The 27302-nt window shown below is 43.9% G+C and overlaps 2 protein-coding genes across 11 annotated transcripts in view; one reads left to right on the top strand and one right to left on the bottom strand.

The window, feature by feature from the left end:
* The window catches only part of FRMD4A (FERM domain containing 4A), a 382867-nt gene extending 378250 nt beyond the window's left edge, over window positions 1–4617 (top strand). For all 6 annotated transcript variants that reach the window (XM_054813272.1, XM_054813275.1, XM_054813273.1 and 3 more), the window contains one exon: window positions 921–4617. In XM_054813272.1, coding sequence (XP_054669247.1) covers window positions 921–1023 — 103 coding nt within the window. In that variant the 3' untranslated portion in view covers window positions 1024–4617. The remainder of the gene's footprint in view (window positions 1–920) is intronic.
* PRPF18 (pre-mRNA processing factor 18) lies at window positions 2956–27269 on the bottom strand. 5 transcript variants are annotated; one of them, XM_054813277.1, is made up of 12 exons: window positions 27145–27256; window positions 25839–25916; window positions 25686–25712; window positions 22818–22922; window positions 20470–20583; window positions 18563–18709; window positions 16798–16866; window positions 15528–15668; window positions 14964–15035; window positions 13107–13262; window positions 9995–10095; window positions 2956–3086 (listed from the first exon to the last, which is right to left on the bottom strand). In XM_054813277.1, the coding sequence occupies exons 1-11, from the start codon at window positions 27208–27210 to the stop codon at window positions 10015–10017; spliced, it is 1056 nt and encodes a 351-aa protein (XP_054669252.1). In that variant the 5' UTR covers window positions 27211–27256; the 3' UTR covers window positions 2956–3086; window positions 9995–10014. The 5 variants fall into 5 exon arrangements, with proteins under 5 accessions (XP_054669252.1, XP_054669251.1, XP_054669253.1 ...); XM_054813276.1 differs by lacking the exon at window positions 2956–3086 and having other exon boundaries at window positions 9410–10095; window positions 27145–27269; XM_054813278.1 differs by lacking the exons at window positions 2956–3086; window positions 25686–25712 and having other exon boundaries at window positions 9410–10095; window positions 27145–27269.
* Between the last annotated feature and the right edge of the window lie 33 nt (window positions 27270–27302).

Here is a 27302-nt window from a genome sequence, read left to right as displayed (position 1 = left end):
AGAGAATTCCCATAAACTGTCCTGCCTGCTCTGTGCAAGCAAACAAAAAGCCATACAGCAAAAGAAGCTTGTGAAGAGAGGTGCCCCAAGATGAGGCCTAGGCTACCTACAACACATGGTCCTTTCCACATTGGACCTGGCACCCTCCCACTAATCGCTTGCTGGCTCACCTCTGGGAAGCCACGTAACTGGGATTGCCAGGTGATGCAGAAGCCTCTGCCCAGAGCAGAAGTGCTAAAGGAAAGCACCACCCTCCTCCTCCTCCCATGTTCCCACTAGGTAATGCAGCCTGGGGCCAGGATGGCTGCTGTGCTCCCTGGAGAGTGTTCTACTGAAAATCTCTTTACCCCAGCTCGCTACCGGGCAGGAAGGCAAGGCAGAGCCCTTTGGGCAAGGCAGAGCCCTTCAGGCAAGGCAGAGCCCTGCTGCTGTACCCCCGGAGGGAAGAGGCCACAAACAGAGAAAGCAGAGGCAGCTGTGGTACCATGGGTGGTGGGACGGACACAGCTGGTGAAGTCGGCCACAAGCTCTCACCCTCCAGCAGCCGCTCTGCTCTTTTTTAGCGTGTCCCCTTCACAAAGCCCCTACCACTGGCCAGCAGTGGGCTGAAAACACAACAGCTCTGCCTGTTGCCATTTGAGCATCCTCCAAAATTCTGGAGAGGCTGCCAGAGCTCGGGCTTCTGCTGCCTTCTTGCACCAGGCGGGTTGCTGGGGGAATGGGACCACTGGGCAAGAGCAAACTGGGTCAAGGCAGGGCCTCGCATGCTGAGCTCACCCCAGACGTCGGTTCTGGGGGTACCTGCAGATGTGGATTTGAATATCCTGCGTTCCTCCCCACCCATAACACAATGTTTTATGCCCAGGGCTGAGCTTCCCAGGAGCCCTCATTGTCCTAACAAAGTTTCCTTTCTCCTGCAGGAGCTACAATGATAGCTGTTTCCTGGATTCTCCCCTCTATCCGGAATTAGCAGATGTCCAGTGGTATGGGCAGGAAAAAGCCAAGCCTGGGACTCTAGTGTGAACCCCTGACCTCAAGTTAATCACATCAATGCCATTCTGAGATCACCTCACTGCCTCTCATTTGCCTTACCCAGATGCACTGTCACCCAGCACCAGCTTCAACTTTAAGCACTTTTCTCACGATGCAATTCAAGATGACATTTACAGAACACTGGCCCTGAGACATCCACCATGACAGCAACAGAGCGCAGTGTGTCCCATTGCCAGACCGGTGCACAGCCCCCCACGGTGGGTGCAGATGAGCAGCCATCTCAATAGCCAGTCGGCAAGTTAAAAATCAATTTTCCTTTGAAATTATGGAAGCCTTTCAAGGTTTACATCAAATCTTACTGTTCTGTGGCACGTAATAGCAGTAAGGTTTCCATGACCTGTGATCAGAAGCCAACAGAGCGTTAGTTTAAAGGGGGGGAGGGCGGAAAAAAATGGGACAGAGGCTGAGAAATGGATATCATAGTCCTGGAAGTGCATCTGTTATGAAATAGCAAAATCCCGTCACTTCAAAGATGCATCAGAGTCTCGCAATCAGATCTGCACTGCCAAAGATTGCCACACCAACGTCAGCAGGGTAAGTTTGCTCAGCAAGTTCTTGCGACAAGAACACCTCTCTCATTTAACTCAATGGCAGACAAGACCACCTCCTTAAAACGGCATTTCCTTTGCTTTGAGCCCACCTGCGTGCAAGTAAAATTACTCAATGTGCTGAAGACACACTGGAGGTCTGGGCTGGTATCACAGCATCGCTGTCTACAAGCTACTATTAAACTGGACAAACGAGGTTTACAAAGGCATTATCTAAAGCAGAGGCAAGTACTGCTACTCACAGCATCTCTGTGCCTGGCAATACATAGAGAGGTTGGGGTCCTGCTGGTTTGGTTTTTAATACTCTGATGAAGATAAAAATTGCCAAAAAAAAAAACCCCTTTCTACAAACAGACACAGCCAATAAATTCTAATCGATTTCTGCACAAAGCGTTAACATGAAATCAAAGGGAAAGCACATCACAATCTAATTGACACGGTAAAGCTGCATTAACATATCTGTTCCGCTCATCTTCCCTTCATTAGCACCAGTGTAGCAAAGGGCTCGTCACCCAGCGTACCGTACCGCTGCGTGGGAGAACCGGTCTGTCAGGAAAGGGAAAGGCTCCGCAGCGGGGTCCAACAACCAGCAGACCAGGCGAATCTTCCCATTGCGAGAAGCGACCACAAGAAAAGAGAAACAACGAAATTAGGTGTTGGAAACAAGTGAGAGCTGCCTGCTGATACCAAAAGGAATCGTGCGAGAGCGTCATGGAAGGAGCTGCAAGTTTACACATACTTTTGAGCAATGCTTTATACATGTCAAGCCATGGAACTTTAAAAGGCCTCAAAGACACTTTTGTAACGAACAAGTGCACAATCTAGGTGGATGTTGAAGCTGGCACGTCTAGTCTTCATTGCGGTGCTATGCTGTTTTTATTGCCACTAGATGGGGGGAGGCACCCGGCCTTCCCCCGTTTGTGCGTGCAAACGATGATTTCCTATGGGAAAGGCATTAAAAGAAACGGCTGGAGGGGGGTTTCTTTGTGAAAAGCAGAAACTGAAGTTAGCTTTAGTTTAAGAAAAAAGGGGGGAAAAAAAAGTGCGAGTGTGTGTGCGTGTGTGTGTTCCAAGAATAACAATAGCGTCTACCAGACAAAGTAGGGCGAAACGTTGAAAATTAAACACCGCGACTTGGGGGGCTGCCACACCTTTTGGTATTAAGATTGCTGGAAAACTGCATTCCAGGCTTTAAAAGAGAATGGGCTTTTCGAAATTAGGCTTGGAAAGATGATAGGGGGGGTGTTCTAAAAATTAATGCGAGCGGCTCATGTGAATACCTTTCTGCAACACACGTGAGAAGTGTTTGCTTCAGTTCTCTGCGCTTGCTGCCATCTCACATCGCTGGGCAGGCAGGGGAGGTGGCCTCGCAGAGACGGGGCAGCGGTGGGCAGCAGAGGCTGTCGTTTGTCCAGGGAAATCCACGCCAGAGCCGGGAAGGAAACTCTTTCATGCTCACACAGGAAGTCTAAATGAATTATCCCTCTGGAAAAAAAAAATAAATAAAAAAGAGCATACTTTTTTTTATACTAGCAAGGGGTTTTTAAGGGTAGCCGTGCAAGCCTCGTGCTTCTGGACCTCCACGAAGAATCGCCGCAGGAGTACAACCCCCTTTGACAGTAACTGAAGCCTCGTAACCCATCTCTGGGAAGAGCAGACAGCGGTGAGACAGCACCTGTTATCTGGATGTGCAAAATGCTGGTTTCACCATCTCTTTGTGCTTTGGGGTCTAACATGGAATTATTTCAAGCTCCTAATTGGATTTTTAGCTGGATAAGAGATAGCACCAATTAGTGACATTTACCGATAAGATTCGGTAGCTAAAGCGAAAGGATTAAATAAGGACCAAATTAAGCAGCAGCAAGTAATTTAGCCCACGGATTTTTAGGGGCTCTGAGCAACTGTCTGTTTTCTTTTTAATTTCCCTGGTAAGTGGTTCTGGGTTGTTTCGGGGTTTTTTTTCTGTGTACCTTCTTTTAATTAAAAAGAATTCAACAACAGCGGCACTATGAGGCCTCTGGGCACTACAGGAAGAAACAGTAATTCCTCCAAGACCAGATCTGCAGTTTTGCAGCAAAGGTTAAAAGGTGGCAGCCCTGAAATTAGGAAAAAGAAATAAATAAATGGTTAGCCTGAATTGCAAACAGGCTGGAGTAGAGAAAAAGCTTTCTAGAAACGGATTGAGTTTTGCTTTGTGTTCTGCTTTTCTGTTTTGCAATCAAGGCACACGTGAGCAGCCAGTCTGGTAGTAAAGACAGATTAAGTAAAACAGGTTTTACTGTTTAGCTCAATTCAATTAAACACAAATGTACATAAAATGTTAATCATATGGGATTAACATATTTAAGTATAACACGGAGGGGTATATACATAGCTATTATATACAAGCACTTGACTACCAACTTAACCCCTCCTTTACTTTTTTATTTTTCAAGGCTCCATCTGACATAAAGCCACAATCGCGTTCTTAGTCCTCACGTCTGACGCTCCCTCTGTTCAGCCAGGAGCCGGGTGGACGGTCTGCGCACCGGGCCGCACTGGGAGGCAGGGTTTATTTTTAAATGATATTATATGCAGTCGAGTGTTGAAAATGTTGAAACAGTCCAATTTGTTTTCACTCTGTATTAGTTTTAGTTTCAGGCATAGCCGATCTCCATTCAGGTGCTATCAGATGACCAGTTACTGCTTAGTTAACTAGATGTAAAGTTTTACATATATATTAATGTCAATAGTTTTATTACAAGTTGTGTAAAATGGACTCTCTAGTTTAAAAAAAGATTAAAAAAAAAAAGAAAAAAATTAGGTCTCTCCTGAAATTGACTTTAGAGCATGGAAAATGATTTTACTGGATTCTGTTCAACTGTAATCAAGGAAAAATATGTATGTTGTAGAAAAAGTTGCAGAATTAAAAAAGATCTGCTTTTAATTTATTCTTTTTGTATTAAGAATTTGTATAGTTACCTTTACATTTTGCAAAACGGTGTTGTCAACACTTCCTTATTAAAGCATTTTCAAAATGAAACCTTGCAGTGGTCTTTTCCAGAGGGCACAGCACCTGGGGAACCCTTACCGGGGCAACCGCACCACCACCTCTGTGAAATGCTCAGTCCAGATGTGCGCACAGCTGGCCAGGGATCCCGGGAGGGACCCACTCCTTTGCTGCCAGGGGCCTGATGGCAGGAAATGCCAGGCATTCCCCCCCAAAAGCCCGTCCTTCAGAGATCCCTTGGGATTCAGCACTCACACTCAGCAGATCCCTGCTTGCTCCACTGCGTGTTCTCTTGAGCAGCAAGGAACTGCGGGACTGACTTCCCACCACAGTAGGAAACAAAGTCGTGAAAATAGTATTTACTTCTAACTCATGTAACTTGAAATAACTAAAATTGTCACTCGCTGATATGAATTGGGTGCAAAGGAGCTACAAGGCTCTTCGCAGCAGTGCCAAGGTGCGTAGGACAGGCTTGAGCGCCAGCACGCTCGCCCCAGTGCTCCTAGGAACCGCCAGCTCCTTGGGCTGAATTCCTGAAGAAGCATCAGGTTAATCTCTGCTCCTGAGGCAGCAGCACCGAGAACCACCCCACAGACACTGCTCTAGCTCGGAGGGGGCTTTGCCAGCAGCCTGGCCCCTGCACAGGATCAGGGACGTCGCTTAGTATTGCCGTTCCCCTCCATGGTGACCTCTGCAGCCGCCCAGCTGGGCCGGCAGTTCCGCACAGCCACGCGCTCTCCGCATGGGACCCGTCCGCACGTCCCAGCGCAGCTGCTTCCCGCTCTTCCCATTTACTCCCACTGCCCAGGGCGCTCCTTTCCACCAAGCATCTCTTGTATCACACACCCGATTCCCCCCGCGCCACGGGGAGCCGCCAGTGGCACCAACCAGGAGCCAGGAGGGCAGCCTGGCCATCAGCCTCGCTCCCCGCACAGGGACGATCTTGCGTAGTGAATCATAGAATCACAGAATCACAGACTGGTTTGGGTTGGAAGGGACCTCAAAGCCCATCTAGTTCCAACCCCCCCCCGCCATGGGCAGGGACACCCTCCACTAGACCTCCAAAAGGCTTTGGGATGGGACAAAGTGGCAACAGTGAAATTTTTCAGACATCCCCCAAACTCTGGGACTTGGCCTCAGGTTTATTGCCAGTGCCTCCGGTACTGCTGCAAGCACCTCTTGAAGCCCTACAACACACCAGGAGCGGCTTTTCCGACAGCCTGCTCCAGAGTCAACACCAGCACTGACACCCTCACACCAGACCTTTTCAAGGGCACCACGTACTCCTCCTCCTCCCCCAGAGGAGTGAAGTCATTCTGGATCAATAACGGGGATTTTACGTCCATTCCTCACTCAAAACAAACTGATCCCCCCCACACCCACCCTAAGAGCCTTTCAGCAGTGTAGACAAAGCAAAAAAGGAATTAAAGGCATTTAACTGCCATCGGGCACGATAATGCTGATATAAGGCAGGTATCACATACTCTGCCAGTAGCACTCACACAGCCCCTTCCGCTGCTGGGCTGGGGAAGGGGTGAGGGGCTGCAACCACCAACCGGGATACTGTACTCCTAAAAACACTCCCGCCATTGCTACGGTGAAAGCATGACTTCATCCTAAGGCTACACATCTTTGGATTCAGCAGAGTTATTTCCGCCTAATGCAAGAATTATCAGAAATAAACATCTGGAGAAGCCCAGAGGGAAAAGTCTAAATCCCTAAACTGAAACATACCCTCCCCACAAAAACTGTCAAGCCCTGTGACAGCTGCACCACACCCACTCGTCCCTCAACTAGACTCCGGTGGGGTTTGGGGTTTTTTTTTTTTTTTTTGCTAAAAGGCATTATTAACTATTTGATCATGGTCTGGTAGCTGTAATTTGGGGCCATCCAGCTGCAAAGAGCCTCTAACCGATGATGAAAAGCAGCTGCCGTAACAGTGTCCCCCCTCCTTGGGATCCCCCGAGGACCAAAGCTGGCTCTCACGTGCTGGACAGCTGGAAACTCTTACACAGCCATGCCGTGAGAAAGTACTTCTCAGTTCCTCGGTTCCCCGTGCAGCGCCATTCCACGAATTGCAAGGGGATAAAGTTCTTCCGTCATGGGATTCATTCAAGCAAGGCGGCTGTATTTCAGGGACTGTCAGCAAGGAGGCACGTTGCTTAAATTACATTCTTTAAAACCTGATCAGACTAAACCATTCCAACCCCAAATTCACGTCCCTACAGGAGGCGCATCCCCACTCAAACCGGTGCTCTGGGTACCATTAAAACTCTCCTCAATAATTAGCTCTAAATTGGGAGGGGGGAAAAGAAATCTAACATGATTGCAAATGCCCTAAGGAATCCAGTTCCCGCTAAAGCAAACATTACGATGCTCCTTAAACCATCCCCTGGCTACTCACTTGCTGCACTTTCCAGGGAAATTACAGCTGTTCTAAACAAGGGACAATATTGGCCCTCAATTATTTAAGGAGTTCAAAACTAAGGTCAGGATGAAGATTTAGAAACAGCTCAGGAAATCATCTGGGTGGGGAGAGGGATAAAGTTGCAGTTTTATAAATGTTTCCTGTTATAATGCCTCTGAAGAGTATCTGTAGGGAGCACTGCGAAAAAAATCACCAGACACCACTGTTAATGAAACTCTTCCGTGCTCCTGACATCTGCCCAGCTTCTCCCCCCAAATCCCTGTTTATTCCCCACAGGCCCCTCCCCAAGCGCCGGTTAGGTCTCCTCAGCCTCATTTTTATTACTTCTAAACTGTTTAAGCTCTTGACATTCTCTCTGGGGTCAGACACTCCAGACTGAAAAGCTCCTTTGTCCAAAAAGACACTTCAGAATGCAGAGTCTCCAGAAGAAGCTGAAGTTCCTCAAGATGTGTCTCCAAACTCACTGCCAGCAGGAATCCCCCACCATCACGTCTCACAGTGCCACGGGACATGGTGGATACCCACGGGAGACAGGTAGCTCCTTCAGAGGAGGGCACCTGTTCCTGCTCCACACTTCCAATCGAGGTGAGGACTCGGACAAACCAATACACTGAATATTAACAAGTTTCTTCAGGAGGTGGTTCGGCTCACATCGTCCCAGGCCTACTGCTGCAGCAGCAAAACACAAGTCCTCAGCCCACGCGTGCCAGGTGGGAACCAGACCCAAACACCCGCCTGAATCCCACCCTGGGCAGCCAGGAGCAGGTCCTCCCCTCTCACTGACTGCAGAGGAGTGGGCTCAGCACCGGCTCCGCTGCATCTGTGGGGCCAGACAGAGCTGAGGTCGCAGTTCTCCCATGCAGCGGTTGTGAGCAGCCCCTCAGTGATCAACGGTTTGTTTGGAGCTTCACTCCAAGTCCTAGAAAGGCCTGAGGTGGGCTGACCCTGGCTGGACAACAGGTGCCCCCCAAAGCCGCTCTGTCACTGCCCTCCTCAGCTGGGCAGGGGACAGGAAATAAAACAAAAAGCTCGTGGGTCGAGATAAGGACAGGGAGAGATCCCTCAGCACTTACCATCACGGGCAAAACAGACTTGACTTGGGGTAATTAGTTTAATTTATTACCAATCAAATCAGAGTTGAGCAATGAGAAATAAACCCAAATCTTAACACACCTCCCCCCACCCCTCCCTTCTTCCCAGGCCCAACACCTTGTCTCTGCCGCTCCTTCCTCCTCAGGGGGAGGACTCCTCACACTCTGCCGCTGCTCCAGCCTGGGGTCCCTCCCATGGGAGACAGTCCTCCACCAACTTCTCCAGCCTGAGTCCTTCCCACGGGCTGCAGTTCTTCACCAACTGCTCCAGCGTGGGTCCTTTCCACGGGGTGCAGACCTTCAGGAGCAGACTGCTCCAGCGTGGGTCCCCCATGGGGTCACAAATCCTGCCAGCAAATCTGCTCTGGTGTGGGCTCCTCTCTCCACAGGGCCACAAGTCCTGCCAGGAGCCTGCTCCAGTGTGGGCTTCCCACAGGGTCACAGGCTCCTTCAGGTGCCTCCACCTGCTCTGATGTGGGGTCTTCCACGGGCTGCAGGTGGAACCTCTGCTCCACCATGGACCTCCATGGGCTGCAGGGGGACAGCCTGCCTCACCATGGTCTTCTCCAGGGGCTGCAGGGGAATCTCTGCTCTAGTGCCTGGAGCACCTCCTGCCCCTCCTTCTGCACTGACCTACGTGTCTGCAGAGTTTCTTACATCTTCTCACTCCTCTCTCTGGCTGCAAAAGTGCCTCTAAGTTGTTTTTTCCCCTTCTCAACTCTGTTATCCCAGAGGTGCTACCACCGTCACTGATGGGCTCGGCCTTGGCCATCAGCGGGTCCATCTTGGAGCTGGCTGGCATTGGCTCTGTCAGACATGGGGGAAGCTTCTGGCAGCTTCTCACAGAAGCCACTTCTGTAGTTGTCCCCCCCCACCCCCCAAAACCTTGCCACACAAACCCAAAACACCTCCTTAAGAGAAGGACATGGTAATACTGCTGCAGGGGTACTGCTCTTCCTGCAGTTAAAAAACCCGCATGATTTCAGCCTAAAACTGTCAGCCTGCACCACTAACAAAGTTTCGATATTTCACTGTTCATGCAGAATTTGACATCGTTTCTGTGAGTTTCTTCACCATTCCTGGTCAAGATGCACAATAGTAAAAAGTTGTGGCTGGTAGAAATACTGTACGTGGTCATGGGAGGTCTTAATTATTTTCTCTGTAATGCCCAGCAGACTGAAATTTTCCCCAGACGTATAAAAATGGGATTTGAAAGCCTCAAGAGCCATAAGATTACTTCCCCCAAGCCCAGAAGGTTTATATTAAAAATGTCGTTAGTAAAAAAAAAAGCCAAATCAGATGCATTCAAGATCAAAACCTCTTTGCACTGAGGCTGGCTGTATTTTTCAGCTGAGAAATATAGAAACTTTTTTTTTTCCTCCTCCTGATAAATACCACATGAAAGATTAGCCATTAAAGTCTTCATATTTACAGAAATAACCAAGATTCAGATTCAACTGCTTCCCTCTAATCATCTCCCCACATGAGTCTCCAATGGGAAAGCAGCCAAAAAACTCCACATACGCTCCTTGCAGGGCTGAGTCTCGTCTAAAGCTCTAAGATATGGGAAACAGGTCAGTCTGTACAGTTCCTGGAATAATGAATTGAAATAAAAACAAGGGTCGTGTTCACTGTCCCCTGGTCATCGTCCTGGTCCTACTCCCTTCAACCCCCCCCCCACCTCCCGCTGTATATTGGATGTGTTCAGCGTAAAACATAGATTTAAAAAGAAATCTGAATAAACAGGGATTATAAAAAGGAAGGTGGAGAAAATCTGCTGCTTTTTGCTTTTTCACAAAGCCCACCCTAGGTTCCTGTTGGTGTTAAAGCACAAACTCCATCTCTTCGCTCCTCTCTGGGTCTTGGAGATCAAAATTTGACTCACGCCTTGGACACTGTGGAGCCTCATAACGCATTGTATTCCACACATTTCGATGGGTCTGTTGGGAAGTGCTTCTGGCAAATGGTCATGAGCCTCTTCAGCCCCTAGGAATTAATGAAACAAGGACAATTCTGTAATAAAACTGCAGCTGTCAAACAAACTTAATAGTCTACAGTATTTTTAAGCTTAACAAGAAGAATTCAAGACAAACGGCTGCTATTTTGGGGTTGTTTTATGAATCTTTCTGCCTGCAAAGTCATCTCCAATATTAGGAGTCTGTGGCATAACTGAAGAGACTACAGCTTCAGTCCCTCATGATAGATTGATAGTGAAGGATCACAGTAATGCTTTAATCCCTCTTTACCACCACAGGAGAAAACGATACTATCATAAGAAAAGCTATTTAAAAGAAACCTGAGTATTAAAAGTAACTCTACAGAGCAAAAAGCAATTTCTGACACCAAAACAAGGTGCATGGCTACAAGAAGAAACAAACAGTTTCTCAGGAGGAGAGATGTCCTTCCTCCCCATGGTGGTACCACACCTGACCTACACCATGGAGGCAAAGTGAAGAAGTAATCAAGAAGAAAGGCAGAATGTGGACTTTTCTCTTCAGTTCTTTCAAGGCATCGATTGCCAAAAAACAACACAACACAAACCCTGTGATTATTTTCTTTCAAGTCACGCAGAAAAATCTAACAAAGAAGAAAGAGAACTGCTGCGGTGGTAGCGTAATTTAGCAGTGACATGGTACTCCAAGATGACAGAGTCATATGCCTCTCATTAGACACTCATCATGGAAGACAGCTCCTCACTGAAGGGAAAAATGATTCAACAGAGGATGCTTTGGCCTTTTCAATGCAGGCTTGTCTGGAAAATATGTCCTAGCGCCGTAATGACTCCCTGTTTGGGATGTTACAATCTCAGGTTCCTTGTAAATCAGAAACATGTTAGCTGGATGTAACTGCTGAGAGCGCAGATAATCTTCCATGCTCCAGTTTGAACGAGACTAGCTAAACAAGTCCTGGTATTTAAAACCAACATGGAGAATATACATGTTTAAAGCCAACTTTGTCTTGGCGCTTCAGTAAGTTGTGTAATTCAGAAGCACCAATATGAAATTCACAGTGGGAAGATGGAGATGAAGATTTCCTCGACCAACCGATGTAACCCCAAAAGCAGAGAAGGGACAAACCAGGGAATTCATATACATTGTATCTTCCACAAGGTATGCTAAGAGAGATCAAGCAACACTACAGAGTAGAGATCCTTCTGCTAGGAGAGTGGCAAATGGACAAATGGCCAGTTATTCACCAAAACTGAAGAAGCATTATTGCCATGCTGAGGCCCACAACAATCTTCCTTCAGAGTCCAAATGCCTTTTTTAAACTAATTTTGTTGTTAGTCTATGTTAAACGTAAGCTATTTCATCCATTAAATATTCCCAAGCACAACTACAGGCTGGGTGAAGAATGGATTGAAAGCAGCCCCGAGGAGGAGGACTTGAGGGTACTGGTGGACAATAAGCTCAACGTGACCTGGCAATGTGCGCTTGCAGCCCAGAAAGCCAACCGTGTCCTGGGCTGCATCACAAGAAGTGTGACCAGCAGGTTGAGGGAGGGGATTCCGCCCCTCTACTCCGCTTTCATGAGACCCCACCTGGAGTACTGCGTCCAGCTCTGGGGTTCCCAGTACAAGAAAGACATGGAGCTGTTGGTGCAAGTCCAGAGGAGGCCACGAAGATGATCAGAGGGCTGGAGCACCTCTCCTGTGAGGACAGGCTGAGAGAGTTGGGGTTGTTCAGCCTCGAGAAGAAAAGGCTCTGGGGAGACCTTAGAGCACCTTCCAGTACTTAAAGGGGCTACAGGAAAGCTGGAGAGGGACTGTTTATCAGGGAGTGTAGTGACAGGACAAGGGGGAATGGCCTTAAGCTGAAGGAGGGGACATTTAGATTAGATGTTAGGAAGAAATTCTTCCCTGTGAGGGTGGTGAGGCACTGGTTGCCCAGAGAAGCTGTGGATGCCCCTGGATCCCTGGAAGTGTTCAAGGCCAGGTTGGATGGGGCTATGGGCAACGTGGTCTAGTGGAGGGTGTCCCTGCCCATGGCAGGGGGTTGGAACTAGACGGGCTTTAAGGTCCCTTCCAACCCAAACCAGTCTATAAGTCTAAGTCCGACACTAACTGGAATAAATCTCTGAAGTCGTATAATCTACATGCCAATTGCTTGAATTTAATTTGTTGGCTGTGTCTGCAGCTTCAGAATGGTACCTTCTCAGGTCATGATATTAAAAACTACAGTCGAAGAGAAACCAAAGTTTATACTTGTAGCCCCAATACAAAGAGAGTCAAGATAGAAGGGGAAGTTGCATTTTGCAAGCAATCTGCTTGCAGACATCTGCAGAAGCTGAAAAGCAATGGGAGTCCTTCTGCCACAGCAGGAAAACGTTTATGTAAACCTCCCCTGCCAGAACCTCTGAGTTCCATGATGCTGCACTGAAGGCTTTAGAGTTAAGCCAGAAAGCTTTTATCTCAATGAAACTGCAACTGGCAAGAGGCAAATGCATTTAACCATACAAGGAGAGGAGACTTGTTTCCTCAAACAAGAAAAACACCACTGCTACTAATTCCACAAGCAAAAGTTGTTCATGACATGAGTATGAATGAGTTCCTCTACAACAGGAGGAACTTAACCTGGAATTTTGAGCCCACACTGTTAGAAAGGTGTGTTTGAAAAATAAATGCATTTATCTAGTTGCAGAAATAGTCAGAAGGACTGTACTTCATGGTGTTAAGTTCCATCCATGATGTTCAAACCATGAGTTAAGCAGCAAAGGAACTCAGGAGAATGAAGCATGTCTTCACAGCGACTTCCGCGTTCATACAGGATCACAATAATTAAGATGTAGAAAAACCCAATAGACGCCATTCCTAGCCCAGCACTGAAGAGCCTTCAGGTCCAGGATGAGCTACCTATTAAATGGATGTCATGTTTGACCTAAACTAAGGCAACTCTCCATTTCTAGGACCTTCTTACCACATCACCTGAAACTAATATTTCTCAAAGATCCCCTAACTTCAAAAGCAAATCTGCTGGGATTTCCAAAGCTAACATTACCTGTATATATTTCCTCTGAGTTTCATCATTGAGAACATGGGCTACGTGCTTGGAGAAAATCTTTTCACGACCCGTTCGAGCATGGATGCCAACCATAGTGACGCCAATAGGCCAGGGAGCATTTCCAATAGCCATCTGAAGGTAGGCATCGTTCGCCTGAAAAAATACAGCACATATGCTCTTAGCAAAACAGAAAGAGCATCAGAAAGCTGAGCATTGTTGCATTGCCGGATATAGCAACAACACATATCCCAGTCTCTCTGAATCAGGTTTCATTGCACGATATTAACCAATTTTACAACACATATTCCTAACACAATTCAAGTTTTTGCTGAACTATAAGGGAAACAAGGACCATGGACTTTACCCAGTGAAAGAAAGCACTGGAGACTAAAGTTTACTGGGACTATTTTCAACTCAGCCTTCTCAGGCTCCCATAAGCTTTTCTGCTGTAATCACCTTTACAACCCTTGTCATTTTGGGTGAAGACTAGACCAGGGAACCTGTCTGTAAGCGCAACCCACTGCAGGCTGATGTCGTGTGTGCAGAAGTGAGGTCACCTGGTACACAGCAGTGTACTGGAGCCTGACAGCTCTTGGGGAGAACAGCTAGCTTCCAAAGGGGCTGAAAACCAGCTCTGGACAAAACTGGGTTAAAGAAGCACATTTGTAACAATGTTTATGAACAGAGCAGGAGCAGCAGTAAATGAATTTGAAATTTGCCCATCAGGATAGCAGATCCCATTTCTTAACATAAAGCTGTAGCAGACAACATCCCTGGGGAAGAACAGGGATAAAACTTGAAGGGAAAATTAATAAAAAGAAAGGGAAAAAGGAAGAGAGAAGTACAGGGCTTAAAAAATGACAATTGAGAACTAGGAAGTGAGGGGGACAGCCATATATATGCAATTACAGAAACAGCATCAAGAAGGATGCGGAGCAGGACACTCCTCCGCTGTTAGCAAGCAGCTACAAGACTCACTGATAAAGAGTTCATTTATCACCTCTCATTTACAGTAGGACAACCAAAAGAAAAAAAAAAGCCCCGAAACAAAACCCCGCTATCATACATCCCGCACTTTCAGTTCTACTTTCAAATGACTTGGATTAAACTTGCCTTAGGCCATCTAAAGTTTTTTCAATAACAAAAGGAGGTTTGCTTGCTTACTTGACAAATTATCCCAAGTCTCACAAGAATAATATGAAATATGAGAAATTTAAAGGCACAACACAGCTCAATTTCCTCTGCATGCACAAGCTGCTTAAGCAAATGCTATTGGTATCTGAGTTCCACTTCTGAAGGCAGCTACAAACAAAACCTAATGCTGCCTTTGATCTTGTGTGCCAAAGTACTTCTGCCTCCTCCAGTAGGCAGACTTTGTCCAAAAAACTTTTCATTAACTTACCTCAACCTTACCAGGCCAGCTAACGTTAGCATAGCCAAAGAAAGGGACCGTATCTCATATTCAATAACTCAGTTCACCTCAATTAATTCCTAATTAATTAATCAAGACCCTATTACTAATAATTCAATGCCTTCATTTAACCTTACAATATCAGGTAACCCATACAGGATTCCCCAGTGACTTAATGTAACCATCTCTGAGAAAAATTCTCTTTGTGCTTGCAAAGCTCTGCAGTTTCACCAGCCTCAAAAGATCTTCTGGACAGGCTGCGGATCAAACACGACCCAGAGCCTAACCTTTAGTAGCCTTTTTTCATTTTGTTTGAATATACATTGTGTGTATTTCCAGCTATATATCTTCAAAATGCAAAAAAATGAGAATGTTGAATTAACAAACTCAGTCAATTAGAACCAGACAGCCTGAATGTGCCAGAAGAGTGCAAACAAACATACCTTCACATATTCTCTTTGCAACATGAATTTAATAATATCTGTTATTGATTCTTTGATGTCTGCAGGAAGTGTCTACAGGAGAAGAAAAAAACAAAACAAAACCAAAACACATCTTTACTTCAGAACAGCAGCTCAGGAAAATCATCCTACTCAGCACTTACGCAATGTTTAGCACCTACCCTAGCTTGAGGACTTTAACAAAGGAAAACATCTTTGTTATTTAGATGAAGGAACTGAAGCAAGAGAGGTTAAGTGGTTACACCTAGTAGCTAGTGGCAAAGTGCAAAATAAAATCCCCATTCTCTATCACATTTGCAACCCAATGAACAGGTGATACATAAAGCAACACCTGGAAAAGCAGTGAGTAGGCAGAAGAATTCACTGATCAAGATAAAAAGGTCAGAACTGGGAGTCATGGGCTCTGGACACAGAAACCCTGACCAAGTCACTTATCCTCTCTTCTTCAGTGAAGAAAACATTACTTAGGAAAGGGCACTAACCACTGGGTACTCGGAAAGCAGAAGTTAAAGTCTTAGAGGATAGTGACATTTAAAAGTGATTCACCCTTTTCCGAAGTTTTCTGAAGAGTGGCCGGAGGTACGATTCTGTCTGCTTTTGAGTGGCGCTGTTCAGCTTTCCCTGTACTCCCCGTTTCACGTAGTCTTCTCTGGCATTCAGCTCCTTAGCCCAAACTCCAAGAAGAAACTGTACAAAGAACAAGCAAAATTGTGTCATAGTGCCATCTAGTGACTACCTCGGCAAAACAGATGGGGAGAGTGGTTTAAGCCACCATGGCAAAATGAGTTTTTTGGAGAAATCTGAATTGAAAAGACAAGTCTCTTTCAGAGGGATAGGCAAGGCAGGATATGAACAATTCTCCTATCGTAAAACCACGTGGGTGAGGGAGGAGCACATATGAAAAGGCATGTACAAGGAAACAACAATGCAGCTATCAGTGCTGGGAGGGAGGAGGGGTACATATAAGAGCAGAAATCTAAGTAGAATAATGATGTTTCAGGGTAACTTTTGCAGAGGAGCCTAAGGAAGAGTAAAGATCACAGTGAAAACTCAGCACAGTGGAAGGCAAATATGTCAAACATACCTTCACGCCACCTAGAAAACCATTTTTGAGCTTTCTTTGTCTGACTACCCACACAAACTATACTAAAATACCAAAGCATCTGGCACACACAAATGAAAGCTTTGACTCTTGCTGTGACTTCCGTTCATCACAATAGTTATACAGGGACCAGCTGACTCAAATGAGAGGCAATGCAGGCTTCTTGCCAAGAAACAAGGAAACTATTTTCTACCATCCACTTGAACCTGTTTCCTCAGCAGAGCCACTGGACTTCCTTTAAAATTCTCTTATTTCACCTAACGGTACCAGGTGACATTTTGGCATTTCATTTCAGCTTGCACTGTTCCTGGGGAAAGGAGGCAGGGACTCTGCGGAAGTTTTTAATGCCATAGTTGTACATAGAAGCAACTACATACAACTGCCTCAATTATCATATAAAAATCAAAACCATATTGATTTTGTCTGGAAAAGTAGAACCAGATTTTGAAGAATGCTGCTCTCTCAACAGCTCTTTCCCAGGTCTAGCAGAAGACACTACTGTGACTAACCAAGGCTGTGGAGTGCCAAGCATTAACAAAAAAACCCGCAAAAACCCAACAAAACCCAACCACCCCACACCTTAAGCATAATGTGCAAGTTTTTCTCTCCAAGCAACTGGAAGCAGCCCTTCTATTCACCAAATATATCTGTGCGACAGTAGAAGATGTGACACAGGCTACAGAGTAATTAATCTAATAAACCAGAGTTTGTTACCTTCAAGAACTTCGTTATGATGTCCATATCATAGTGATCATCACCCCGTCCTAAGGATTCTCCCAAAGCCTGGAACAGGAGAAAAAAAGGCAATTATTTCCACGTTGTTGAGAAGTTTGCTGCCGCCACCACCGCAGTAGAGCGTGATTCACTGCATTGTGATCTCTAATAAACTCCACCAGTAATACAAAACACTCATTACAAAACAGACTGAACAACTATATGTTACTGAGATTCATTAATCTATTAAAACCATTTAAGTCAAAAAGCAAATACGATTATTTCTGAAATGTCAATGCAACAGTAATTTTTCATTCATTAACTACTAAATTATTGGCATAATTAGCAGCTGACAGCACTGTATTAAGGGGAACTGTGGGTGTATTGCATTTTTGAGATCCCAAAAGCCATCAATTAACCTAATTATTTTGTTAAGCTATTTTAATCCTCTGTTGTATCAGGGCTTTTTACCATTTCACTTAATTGTAACTGTGAAATTGAGGGAACAAATCAGGGAAAAAACTCAAAACTCACCAAAAAATCCCAACAATATGCTCCAATTCTCTAGCGTCCTGCCAAAACCTCAAAACTGTTAATACTAACAGTATTTTAAGAAACATTTTCCAGTAGGTATAGTTGGATTTATAATCTATTTTCATTATTCTCACATTTCCAAAGTGAGTTTTACTTAAAAAATCTTTTAGATTTGGAACCAAATTCACTGTAAGCCTTTACACTCAAGGGAATCCAGATAAAGTAGCATAAAATTAAGACTGCAGTGTTTTCAAACTTTTGAGACAAAAAATTACTTTCATGGCTCAAATCAAGCCTGCCCTAATACCTCAAAAAGGGGCTATTTTGAGAACTAACAGAGCGGTAACTGCAGCCCCATTACAACTGTTATCCATTCTGGTACTACAACTATTCTGTACCAGAACCTCTAACAAAAGAAAGCCAAAGGCTATTTCCTAATAGTAATTTATTAATTTAAGCTTTTAAGTTATAAATCAGAATATTTCTTAAACACATTTTTGGAAGGATGATATGAAGATTAGCTTCTGCAAAGAGTTTTGAAGATTAAGCGTGAAAGTCTTCAGCTCAAGTTAATGTGCTTTTCAAAACCATACCCTAAAATACCAGGTGCTGAACGCGTTTCATGGCATTCAGTCTCCGCTCACTTACACAAGTACTGTGGTATTCTTTCAGAACATAGCAGTCATTTGCACTAAAGTTTCTGGGACACGTCATCTCTGCACTTCTGACATTTCCTGTGATCTGCCTACTTCTAATGTCCACTTTTTTTTTGTCCTGGATGATTTTATATCAAACATTCTTTTTGTGTGTCTATTTCTTAGACTCCATCTTTCTTGTACAAAGAAAATTCATCAGTACTAAGCTTATTACCCTCATTGGAAAGGCTTTAGAATTTACAACCAGGTAATGTATTTTTATTAAATTCCCTACTTCCAAAACCCCTGCAGAGGCAATCCTAACCGTATCTCTTTCCTTGCAGGTAACTCCCACCCTCTTCTGGGTGAGGGGTTGTAAACAAAGACCGCTTGAGTTTTCACATGTCCACTGTAGGCACCCATGGTGCAACTCATGGCTTAGAAACCTAAATTTCCTAACAAAACATATTTAACAAATTTTCAGAACGATGTTGGAAGCAAGATAGCTTCAGGATGGTTTAGACAAAGTTTTCTCACAACAATGTAATGATATACTACATCTAAAATCCTTTAATTAAAGTCTACCCATCACATACCTCCAGTTCTTCAATAGTAGTATTCTCTTCATGGACTTTCAAGTCATTCTGTGAGTCATCATCTCCTGCTTCTTGGCCGCCTACAATTTCATTCAGGTACTGCTGGTCAATCTTATCCAAAGCAGCCTTCAGGTCATTTCTCAGACCCTGGAAAAGATAAGAAATGATGCATTTACAAAGAAAAACCCAACTAAGTAAAAGCAATTCAGTCCTGTCACAGTGAGCATCCAACATCTGTTTAAGAAAAGCCCAACTCTGTAAAAAAATGCATAAAGGTTTAGCTTTGTTGTCTGAACTGAAACTGAATTCAAAGAACAGTTTCTGGATCACTTCAACACTTAACAAAAAGAAGATGCATGAACTTCTGCAATGTTCACACCTATGAACAAGACTTTTTACCATATTTTCACCAGAAAAGCATGGAGGATTGAATCAACTTCTAGGAGTTTCTTCAAGACGTTTTCTTCAAGGAACACACTGAACCACCCCAAAACAGAAAATACATCATAACCATCATCAGCTCTAGAAGTCTTCACATCTGTCCCGAAAAAGCCTGGAAATAAGGTAGGTAACACTCCTTTGGTACTATCACATAAAATATTTATGTCTTCCCCTTATTACCAATGATTTAAACATAGCAGAATGTTTTATATGTATGTGTTTAAAATCCCCTGCTCTAGAATAGGTGATAAAAATAATACATATATGGTTTCAAACTGATGCTGTAGTTAAGAGCTGCTTTTAAATAGAATAAGAAACTCAGCTTAGTCGCAGTTAGAGGACTTGCATTCTTATCTTGAGACATAAATTATAAAGCTCTATAAAGGAGTATGACATTTCTTACCCTAAGATAAATTCAGCTGCTCCACTGGGAATACATATACACAGTTATTTCCCCTCTTCCATCATCACACTTGACTGTCTGGAGTGTTTCTATTAATCATTTAGTAGTCTAAAAATGTCTGAACCACAAACTGGTTATAGCGACTATCCACATTTTAAGCAACACATAGCAACAGGACTGACTGTGAAAAAAATCCAACACAATCCTATTTATGACCTTACTATTTCCTAATACTCCTACTACATTCGTCGATGTCACTGGGGGGAAGCTTTCACTGACAGAATTTTTTTTTTTTTTAAACTTTCAGATCTGTTTATCTTTTTTTTAAAAGACTTGAGCAGGTAAAGGCTTTCCTTTTCCATCAAAGAAGTTTCAAATAATTTAGTTTGCCACTAATTAGGGAAGAAAATCCAAACTGTCACTCTCTTAGCTGGGTGGCAAATTTTGGTTAACAGCAAAATAAACCCCAATTGCATCTCCTCACTTAACAGACCAATTCTTAAGATAAAAGGAATAAATCAGTTAACTATGATATATCTTTTAGTCATTTTTTGAACTGATGGCTACTTGACGGGGTGTGTGTGTGTGAAAATGAAGTTTACCTAACAAGTTACAGCTCTGGAATCAAGGGATTTGAAAAAATCATTTCCATACCAGAAAGACAGAATGCAGTCCTCCTCCAACTAACCTGCACCTTCTCAGAAACACATATAATCACAGACACAGGCTAGTTTTAACAGTGAATGACTGTCTTCTCTGCTGGTTAAAAAGCAGGTAAGAGCACAGGCTGGGGGATTACTGCCACCTGAAGGCCTCTTTTTCAACTGAAAAGGGCCCAGGGCTGAACTGTCCAGCGTAAGGAATTTAAGTTGTGTACAAAGCTATGACATTGAACATACTTTCTCAGGCAATAAATGAGGTGGAGCAGATATTTCTCTTTACTCTGTACTACCCCTCTCTCCTGAAAATTAACAGTTACTGAAACCTATTTTCTGTAATTTTTATAGGGTTCCTCATTGGTTATGTCACTACAAATAAGTAACTAATAGCTAGCCACTCTTACCTTGTTCACTTCAGGTGCAAGAATTTCTATCTTCCTCAGACGTTGAAATGCATCATAATCTGTTTCTCCAAACAGTCTGATTGGCTCACCTCTCTCTCGTAACCTCCTGATAACCTGAAAGGAATCAGAGCATTCCCTTACGCAAACTCATAAAGGAAGCAAAATAAAGTCCAGAACGACAGATTTATTTACTTTGCTTAGAATAACAAGCTGAGCTGGACTGGAGAGGAAATGGCAATATTTTAAGCAGTAGAAAAATGTTCCAGATACTTGACAATCTAAATATAAAATTCCCACGGTATTTCAGTGAAAGGTCATTCCAAATATTACCAATCTAAATTTTGCATAAAATCCCAAGCCGTTTGGTATAGCCTAACTTCTTCCTGCTCTGACTTTTTTAAACAAACACATCCCTCTGGCCAAGCTTCAAAATCATTTTCAAAATCACAAAGGAACTTGACGATAATCTCACGCACCTACTTGTCCAGGGCAATAAAAATACTCCCTAACTAGGCTGCAGGTTGTCCCAGCACATCTGCAAGATGATTTGCTGAAAATTCTCATCCTTAAGCATTTGGCTAATATTAAAGTCCCATAATCTAATGTGTTAGTTACTTTAAAACTAGAAATAACAGAGGTATAATATCCTCCCTCAGCTGATTTGCAAAGTCATGGACCAAGCTAGAAACTGAACTTTATTCTCCTGATTCCTTATCTCATGCATTGCTTCTAAATTTCTTTATACCTACCATTAATTATTTAGTGTATCAAGCAATAGGCTTATTGATATATGAATCACCACGCAACACTTTGGTGATCAAGAGAAGGGCTTACACTTCATTTCATGCCACCACTTCATCGTACCAACAGACTGGCTGGACAACAAGAAACTAAATGAATTCAGATATTAATTCGTTTATTCAGTTCAAGTGTCTTGCTGTACCTTGGCAAGCATTTGACTCGTAAATGTATCACAACACCAAGGGTGGATGGAGTGCTGGCACAGCAACATCTAAACCTCGACCGACATGTGCACCCAAGCAGATCAACAGCAGTGAGACAGTGTGCACTACACAGGACATACAGACCAAACCTCAAACCAAACATGAAACCAATAGCTCATACTGCGATATACTGTGGTATACTCCTGTAAAAAACAGTAAGCATCTTGCAAAATTAAGGGGACATCTCTCATATAAAGAAAGGCTGAGAGAGCTGGGCCTGTTTAGTCTGGAGAAGAGAAGACTGAGAGGGGATCTCATCAACAACTTATAAATATCTTAAGGGTGGATGTCTAGAGGAAGGGGCCAGACTCTTCTCAATGGTGCCTAGTGACATGACAAGCGGCAATGCACACAAATTGGAACACAGGAAGTTCCATCTCAATATGAGGAAAAACTTCTTCACTTTGAGGGTGACAGAGCACCAGAATAGGCTGCCCAGAGAGGTTGTGGAGTCTCCTTCTCTGGAGATATTCAAAACCCGCCTGTACACGATCCTGTGTAACCTGCTCTAGGTGATCCTACTCTAGCAAGGGGGTTGGACTAGATGATCTCCAGAGGTCCCTTCCGACCCCTACCATTCTGTGATTCTGTGACATGTGACATCCCTGGATGATCTCAGCTGTAAATCTCAGTATTTCCAAGATTAGAATTTATTCTGTACTTTTGAATTTCTTGCTTCTCTTCTGCTTTGCGGTATAGAGCCGTTTGTAAACTCACATTCATATAGGTATTTTTATCCTTAGAAAGGTCAAAGAACAGACCAGCTGCTCTGACTTCAGGACTTTTTCTTCTAGAAATCAAGGTGAACTTCCAAAACTTAGTTTCTAAATTTGGCTTCAGACCAATGAGCTACAAAGAAAAGAACGTGGAGGAAAAATTCTTGGGGAAAACCAGCATGCCATCTTCAGTATTATCCAACTATCAAGTATTATCAGTATTATACTGATATTCAGGGTACTATTCTAGAAGTCATCTGAAAGAGCTGTTAAACATCATCTGTGCAAATCCGTATGACAGAGGCTCTATCTATCTGTACCTCCTTATGCATTCAATCGGACAGCAGATCCTTGATGAGTGATGATAGAATCACAGGATCATAGAATGGTTTGGGTTGGAAGGGACCTTAAAGCCCATCTAGTTCCAACCCCCCTGCCATGGGCAGGGACACTCTCCACTAGACCACGTTGCCCAAAGCCTCATCATTGTTGACTGTAAAAATGGAGGCTTAGTATTTAATACAAACTGCCATAAAAAGTACACTTCACTAGAAAAAGCAGCCCTAGCAAGAAATTTCAGATGCATTTGCTGTAAACTCAATAGTCTGTTCATGACGATTGATTTTACCTCCTGTCTAGAAAGGGTCATTGGTAACTTCTCTTCTGCCAGTTCGAGCTCCAGCACTGGATTTGATGAAGTCAGTGGTTTCTCCTCCTCTTCTTGCTCCTGTACCTACATTCAACAGACAATTACTAATGTGCTGATGGAAATAAACCCATATACTGATAGCAACGTGAAAATGCAGAACTCTGGAACACAGATTTTAATATGACAACTCAACCTTGAGTTTCATAGTTTTTATTGTGTATAATTGAATGTCACAGAACAATAAAAGCTTTTAAAAGTATCAGGATTTAACTAACACTTCTGCAGGTTGCAGGAAGCAGTCTCTATAGCAAATAGAAAGGACAATTGCTAAAGTTTGGCACTTTAGCAGGCAGATGTCAGCACTGGTGCCAAAAATAGCAAATACACCCTCTGCCTGTTGATTCCTGCCCCTGCTTTATCCTCCTTACCCATGCAAAAGCATTTGCATTGCTATGTGATGAACCAGATGGGGGAAATGATTCAAACAGAAAATAATCTGGCAAACACAAAGAAAGGTACTCTTCCCAGCCCACTTCACTTTACCTCCTCATCCAGCTCACCAGTCATAGCGCATGCATTGACATAAGGGCAGAAATTAAAACCTCAGGGCATGGAGAGCAGGGCTGCTTCTTTTGGTGGCAGTATCAGCTTAAAATGTTTATTACCTACAGCTTCAGCGAGCTGAGTACCATTAGCAGTGAACCATGGTTTCTATTGGGTTTAAGAGGTGCTTGTTTAAGGTAACACATCTTTCTAACAAGCTTGCCATAGTTTCTTGCGGGTTAAAAAAAAAGGCACCTCCACTCTTCATAGGGATGGGATCTCATTAACAACTCTACTTAATCTAAAAGAAGGTCCCTGAATCAAACAGACCTTTCCTTCTTCATTTCTCAAATATTTTAATAATGCAAAACAACTCTTTGATCAAAGTAACTTTGAGACAGCAGTCATGTAACTACAGTTCCCTTTATAAGCTCAAATTTCACGCTTCTGACAGCATAAGCAGATTGCTGTTGGTAATATTCCTATAACAAGGCAACATTTCCAGTACTTACTCACATCTTGTTTTTTCCTAGACTCCTTATTAGAATTTATTTCCCTTTCATTCTTGCCAAAAGGGAAATGCTTCACTTAATCCTATAGCACCCTGTAGCATTCTCCATGCACGGGCAGTACATTGTCATTTCCAGTCTGTATTCGGGTTGATCAGTTTGATGAATGTACTAGGCAGATTTTTTTAAAGAAGGTTTTCTATTCTTTCAGGCCAACGTGCCAGTCTTGCACTCTGGTGTCAGTATGGCTCCATGTGGCTGTAAGGATCCACCTCTGTGGCTCCAGCTATAAGATTCAGCCACAAATCTATATTCAAAGCTATACTAGCAAGCACAGACATCAATCCTACAACCACAGGTGTTTGGAACAAGCAAGGGAAGGACAATCAAATCAATGCTTAACACATCAAGGGAGGGGAAAAATAAAACTTCCATTGATGCAGGAAAGGGGGAATTGACAGGGGACAGAAAATATGGAAGAAGTGCATAAATATAAAGAAATACACTCCCATGGCAGAAGGATACGTACAAATTTTAACTTACAAACATTCTTCAAATCATAAAGAGACAGCAGCATTGGGGGAAAAGATTTGATCCGTTCTGTCAGCTGGACACCAAGTTACAAGCGGTATCTTTACCACAGTTATTTTTGTTTCAATGCTTTCTTCAAGCAAGTCAAATTATTAGAACTTACTAAGTCTAAGCAAAGCAAAAAAGCACCTGAATTTAAAAAGAAATCAGTCTATATTCTACATCTCATTAATACAGTAGAGATCAAATGCAGAAATCTGGGAGGCTCTAATAAGGTACTAAATTTAACAAAGCAACTTATTTTAAAACTGTTTTCAGGGTGACATTTCAAACCCAAACTGGTGCTGCAGCAGCACAGATAACTCCATTTTAACCTCCATCTGAGGTTCTGAGGAATTCAAGCTAATGCTCAAAAAGCATCACGTAGTCTTTTCCACTTGGAAGAGCGACTGCATTCACAGAACACTTTCTCATGACTATATGCTGCGCATTCTGAGAATCATTTTGGCATTAATGTTCAAATATTCTACTAATAGATCAAGGTTTCAGAATAAGTCACTAACTGGGTAAAGTTCAGTTGAAAACAAAGCCCCTATTTGTGCCCAGTAACAGCAAACAAGATTATGAGCCTCTATCTTCCACAAGGGAATGCAAACCCCCTCACGTACACGTATAATCAGGCAGGCAGGCAGACGCACACACTTGTAAAAGAGAACAGCAGTCTTTCCATCTCAGTAAACTATTGCCCTGACATCATTACAAGGCAGATAAAGCCTTCCAGATCACTCATTTGTTTCAAAATGTGCCCTAGGTTACCAATTGTTTTCTAGTATTTTTGCCAGCAAGAAAACAAATGCTGTTGTTGCACTCTTTCAATGCTGGATGGCTGATGGCCAAAAAACCAAATACAAATGTATACAGTATGAAAGTTGGCAGATCTTTTTAATATGTGTCCACACTATACTGATTTCTTTTGGATATTTTGACAAGACCGTGAAAATTATCTGAATGGATAAAATTATCCGAATGTATCCTTTTTTTTTTTTCTGATAAGGGTGGGGGAAGGTGGCTATATCAGATCCAGTGTTCATGCCTAACAGCACAATTTAAAAAGAAAGGAAGACAAGCTTTAATCCCAAGCCACTTCATGCTTTCCACAAAAAAATAAATAAAATAAATAAAAGCCAAACCATAACACAAACTTAAGTAGCTGTATAACATGCATATCTTTTCCTGCATTGAAAATTGTTTTGGAATCTCATACCTCTCCAGGTGGCTTCTCATTTACAGGCTAATGTATAACATTAACAGATTGAACAAAGAACAACAATGATCATTAACAACATTTATACTGTTGGTAATTAAAATGTAGACTTCAAAGTAAACATACAAATTCCTGGAAGAACAATTACCATACCTTGTAGCCGCATCTCTGAAAGTAGGCCTCCTCTTCTTTTTTAGCTAACTCACTGCGTTTGAAATATTTCTTATTTCCCTAAAAAAGAGGAAAACTGTTAACGGTTTACAGTTTTGCATAGTTGGGCAAAAATGGCTCAAACTTCCTTACTTGATTCGGTGAATTCAGCTACATCCTTTCATAGAGATGGCTACATTGTCATGTAAAAGGAGGAACTAGTTGGAAGCACCTCTGAAAACCAGCAATATAGAGTGACTTTGCAGCACATATGTATAAGCAGACTTAAAAGTACAATGTGTTCACCATCGCTTTAAAAAAACACATTCTCTGTCATGTCAGGCCATGGTACTCCTTAGCATAAAGCTTTGCTTCAGACGTGCACGAGGCCCAGGTTGGAGTACAGGAATGTTGTTTAAATAAACCCCACAAAACATGTCATTTTACACTAAATCAAGGAGGCAGAAGAAATCAACTTTGTACAGAGTATTTTGTAAGCTTGCTTGGTGCACCTATGTACAAATGTGCTTGATAAGACCTTCCAGACACAACCGCTGGCAACTGTGGTCACACTGAACCACTTCCCTTGATTAATATGGACTATTACGTCTTTCTTCATACTTTGCTGCCTGACCTACAGCAGCCTCCGATTACAGCTCCCTACTTCAACCACTAACGCCAAAACCTAAACTCAGACACGCATAAAAGCGCTCTGCTTTACTCTGTGTGTTTTTAAGCTAACACACTCAGCGCGCGCGCACACATCTCTGCGACCCTGCTACTGCTATGAACAGAAGGCAGCAGTGGTGAGGAAAGGGATCTGCACATCGTTCACAGAAGGTGGAACAGATTTTTCTCATCTCTCAGTGCCTGAAATAACTAAAACCAGCTCCGAAAGGCAAAGGCACACGGCGAGGCTCTGAAGCCAGGTTGCTTCTGCGCCCCCAACTGTCTGGTCCCCCAACCCTGAACACCTCCTGACCCAGTCTCCTCATCCCACTGCGGGCCACTCCGGCGCCTCTTCCCCAGGCCCCGAACCCTGGCCGCTCCCGGCCCTCCCAAACCTCATCCTGGGCCGTTCCTCGCACTCCCAAACCGCACGCTGGGCAGCTCCGGATCCCCTTACCCCAAAACCTCTCCTAGCTCGCTTCCTCTCCCGTTCCCCGGCCCCGTCCCGGGCCCCTCCCGCCCCGAGCCTCCCCCTTAGGCCGTTCCCGCCGCCCTCCCCCGGGCCCCCATCCCGGAAGGCCTCCTGGGCCTCGGTCCCCCACCTCGGGCGGCTCCCGGGCCCCATCCCGGCCGCCCTTACCCCCACGAGCTCCTTCTCCTCCAGCTGCTGCCGCTTCCGGCTGATCTCCCGCTTCAGGATGTCCATGGCGACCCCAACCGCCACCGCTGCCGCCGCCACCGCCGCCGCCGCCGGAAGTGGCTGAGCAAAACAAAGCGTCAGTTCCGGTCTGCCGCGCC

This window comes from Grus americana, chromosome 1, assembly GCF_028858705.1.
Source record: "Grus americana isolate bGruAme1 chromosome 1, bGruAme1.mat, whole genome shotgun sequence".
NCBI lineage: Eukaryota > Metazoa > Chordata > Aves > Gruiformes > Gruidae > Grus > Grus americana.
Note: the sequence above shows the minus strand (reverse complement) of the source record. Positions and strands in the feature narration are given on the sequence as shown.

Bases quoted from the DNA above. Each gene is read 5' to 3' on its own strand.
- PRPF18 (XM_054813276.1), bottom strand. From the start codon at position 27,210: ATGGACATCCTGAAGCGGGAGATCAGCCGGAAGCGGCAGCAGCTGGAG. The intron at 16,867-18,562 runs GTATGTGATGGG...CTCCTGTTCCAG, and splicing joins CTACTATTGAAGAACTGGAG to GCTTTGGGAGAATCCTTAGG. The intron at 13,263-14,963 runs GTATGTTTGTTT...GTATTTTTTCAG, and splicing joins TGCAAAGAGAATATGTGAAG to GCGAACGATGCCTACCTTCA.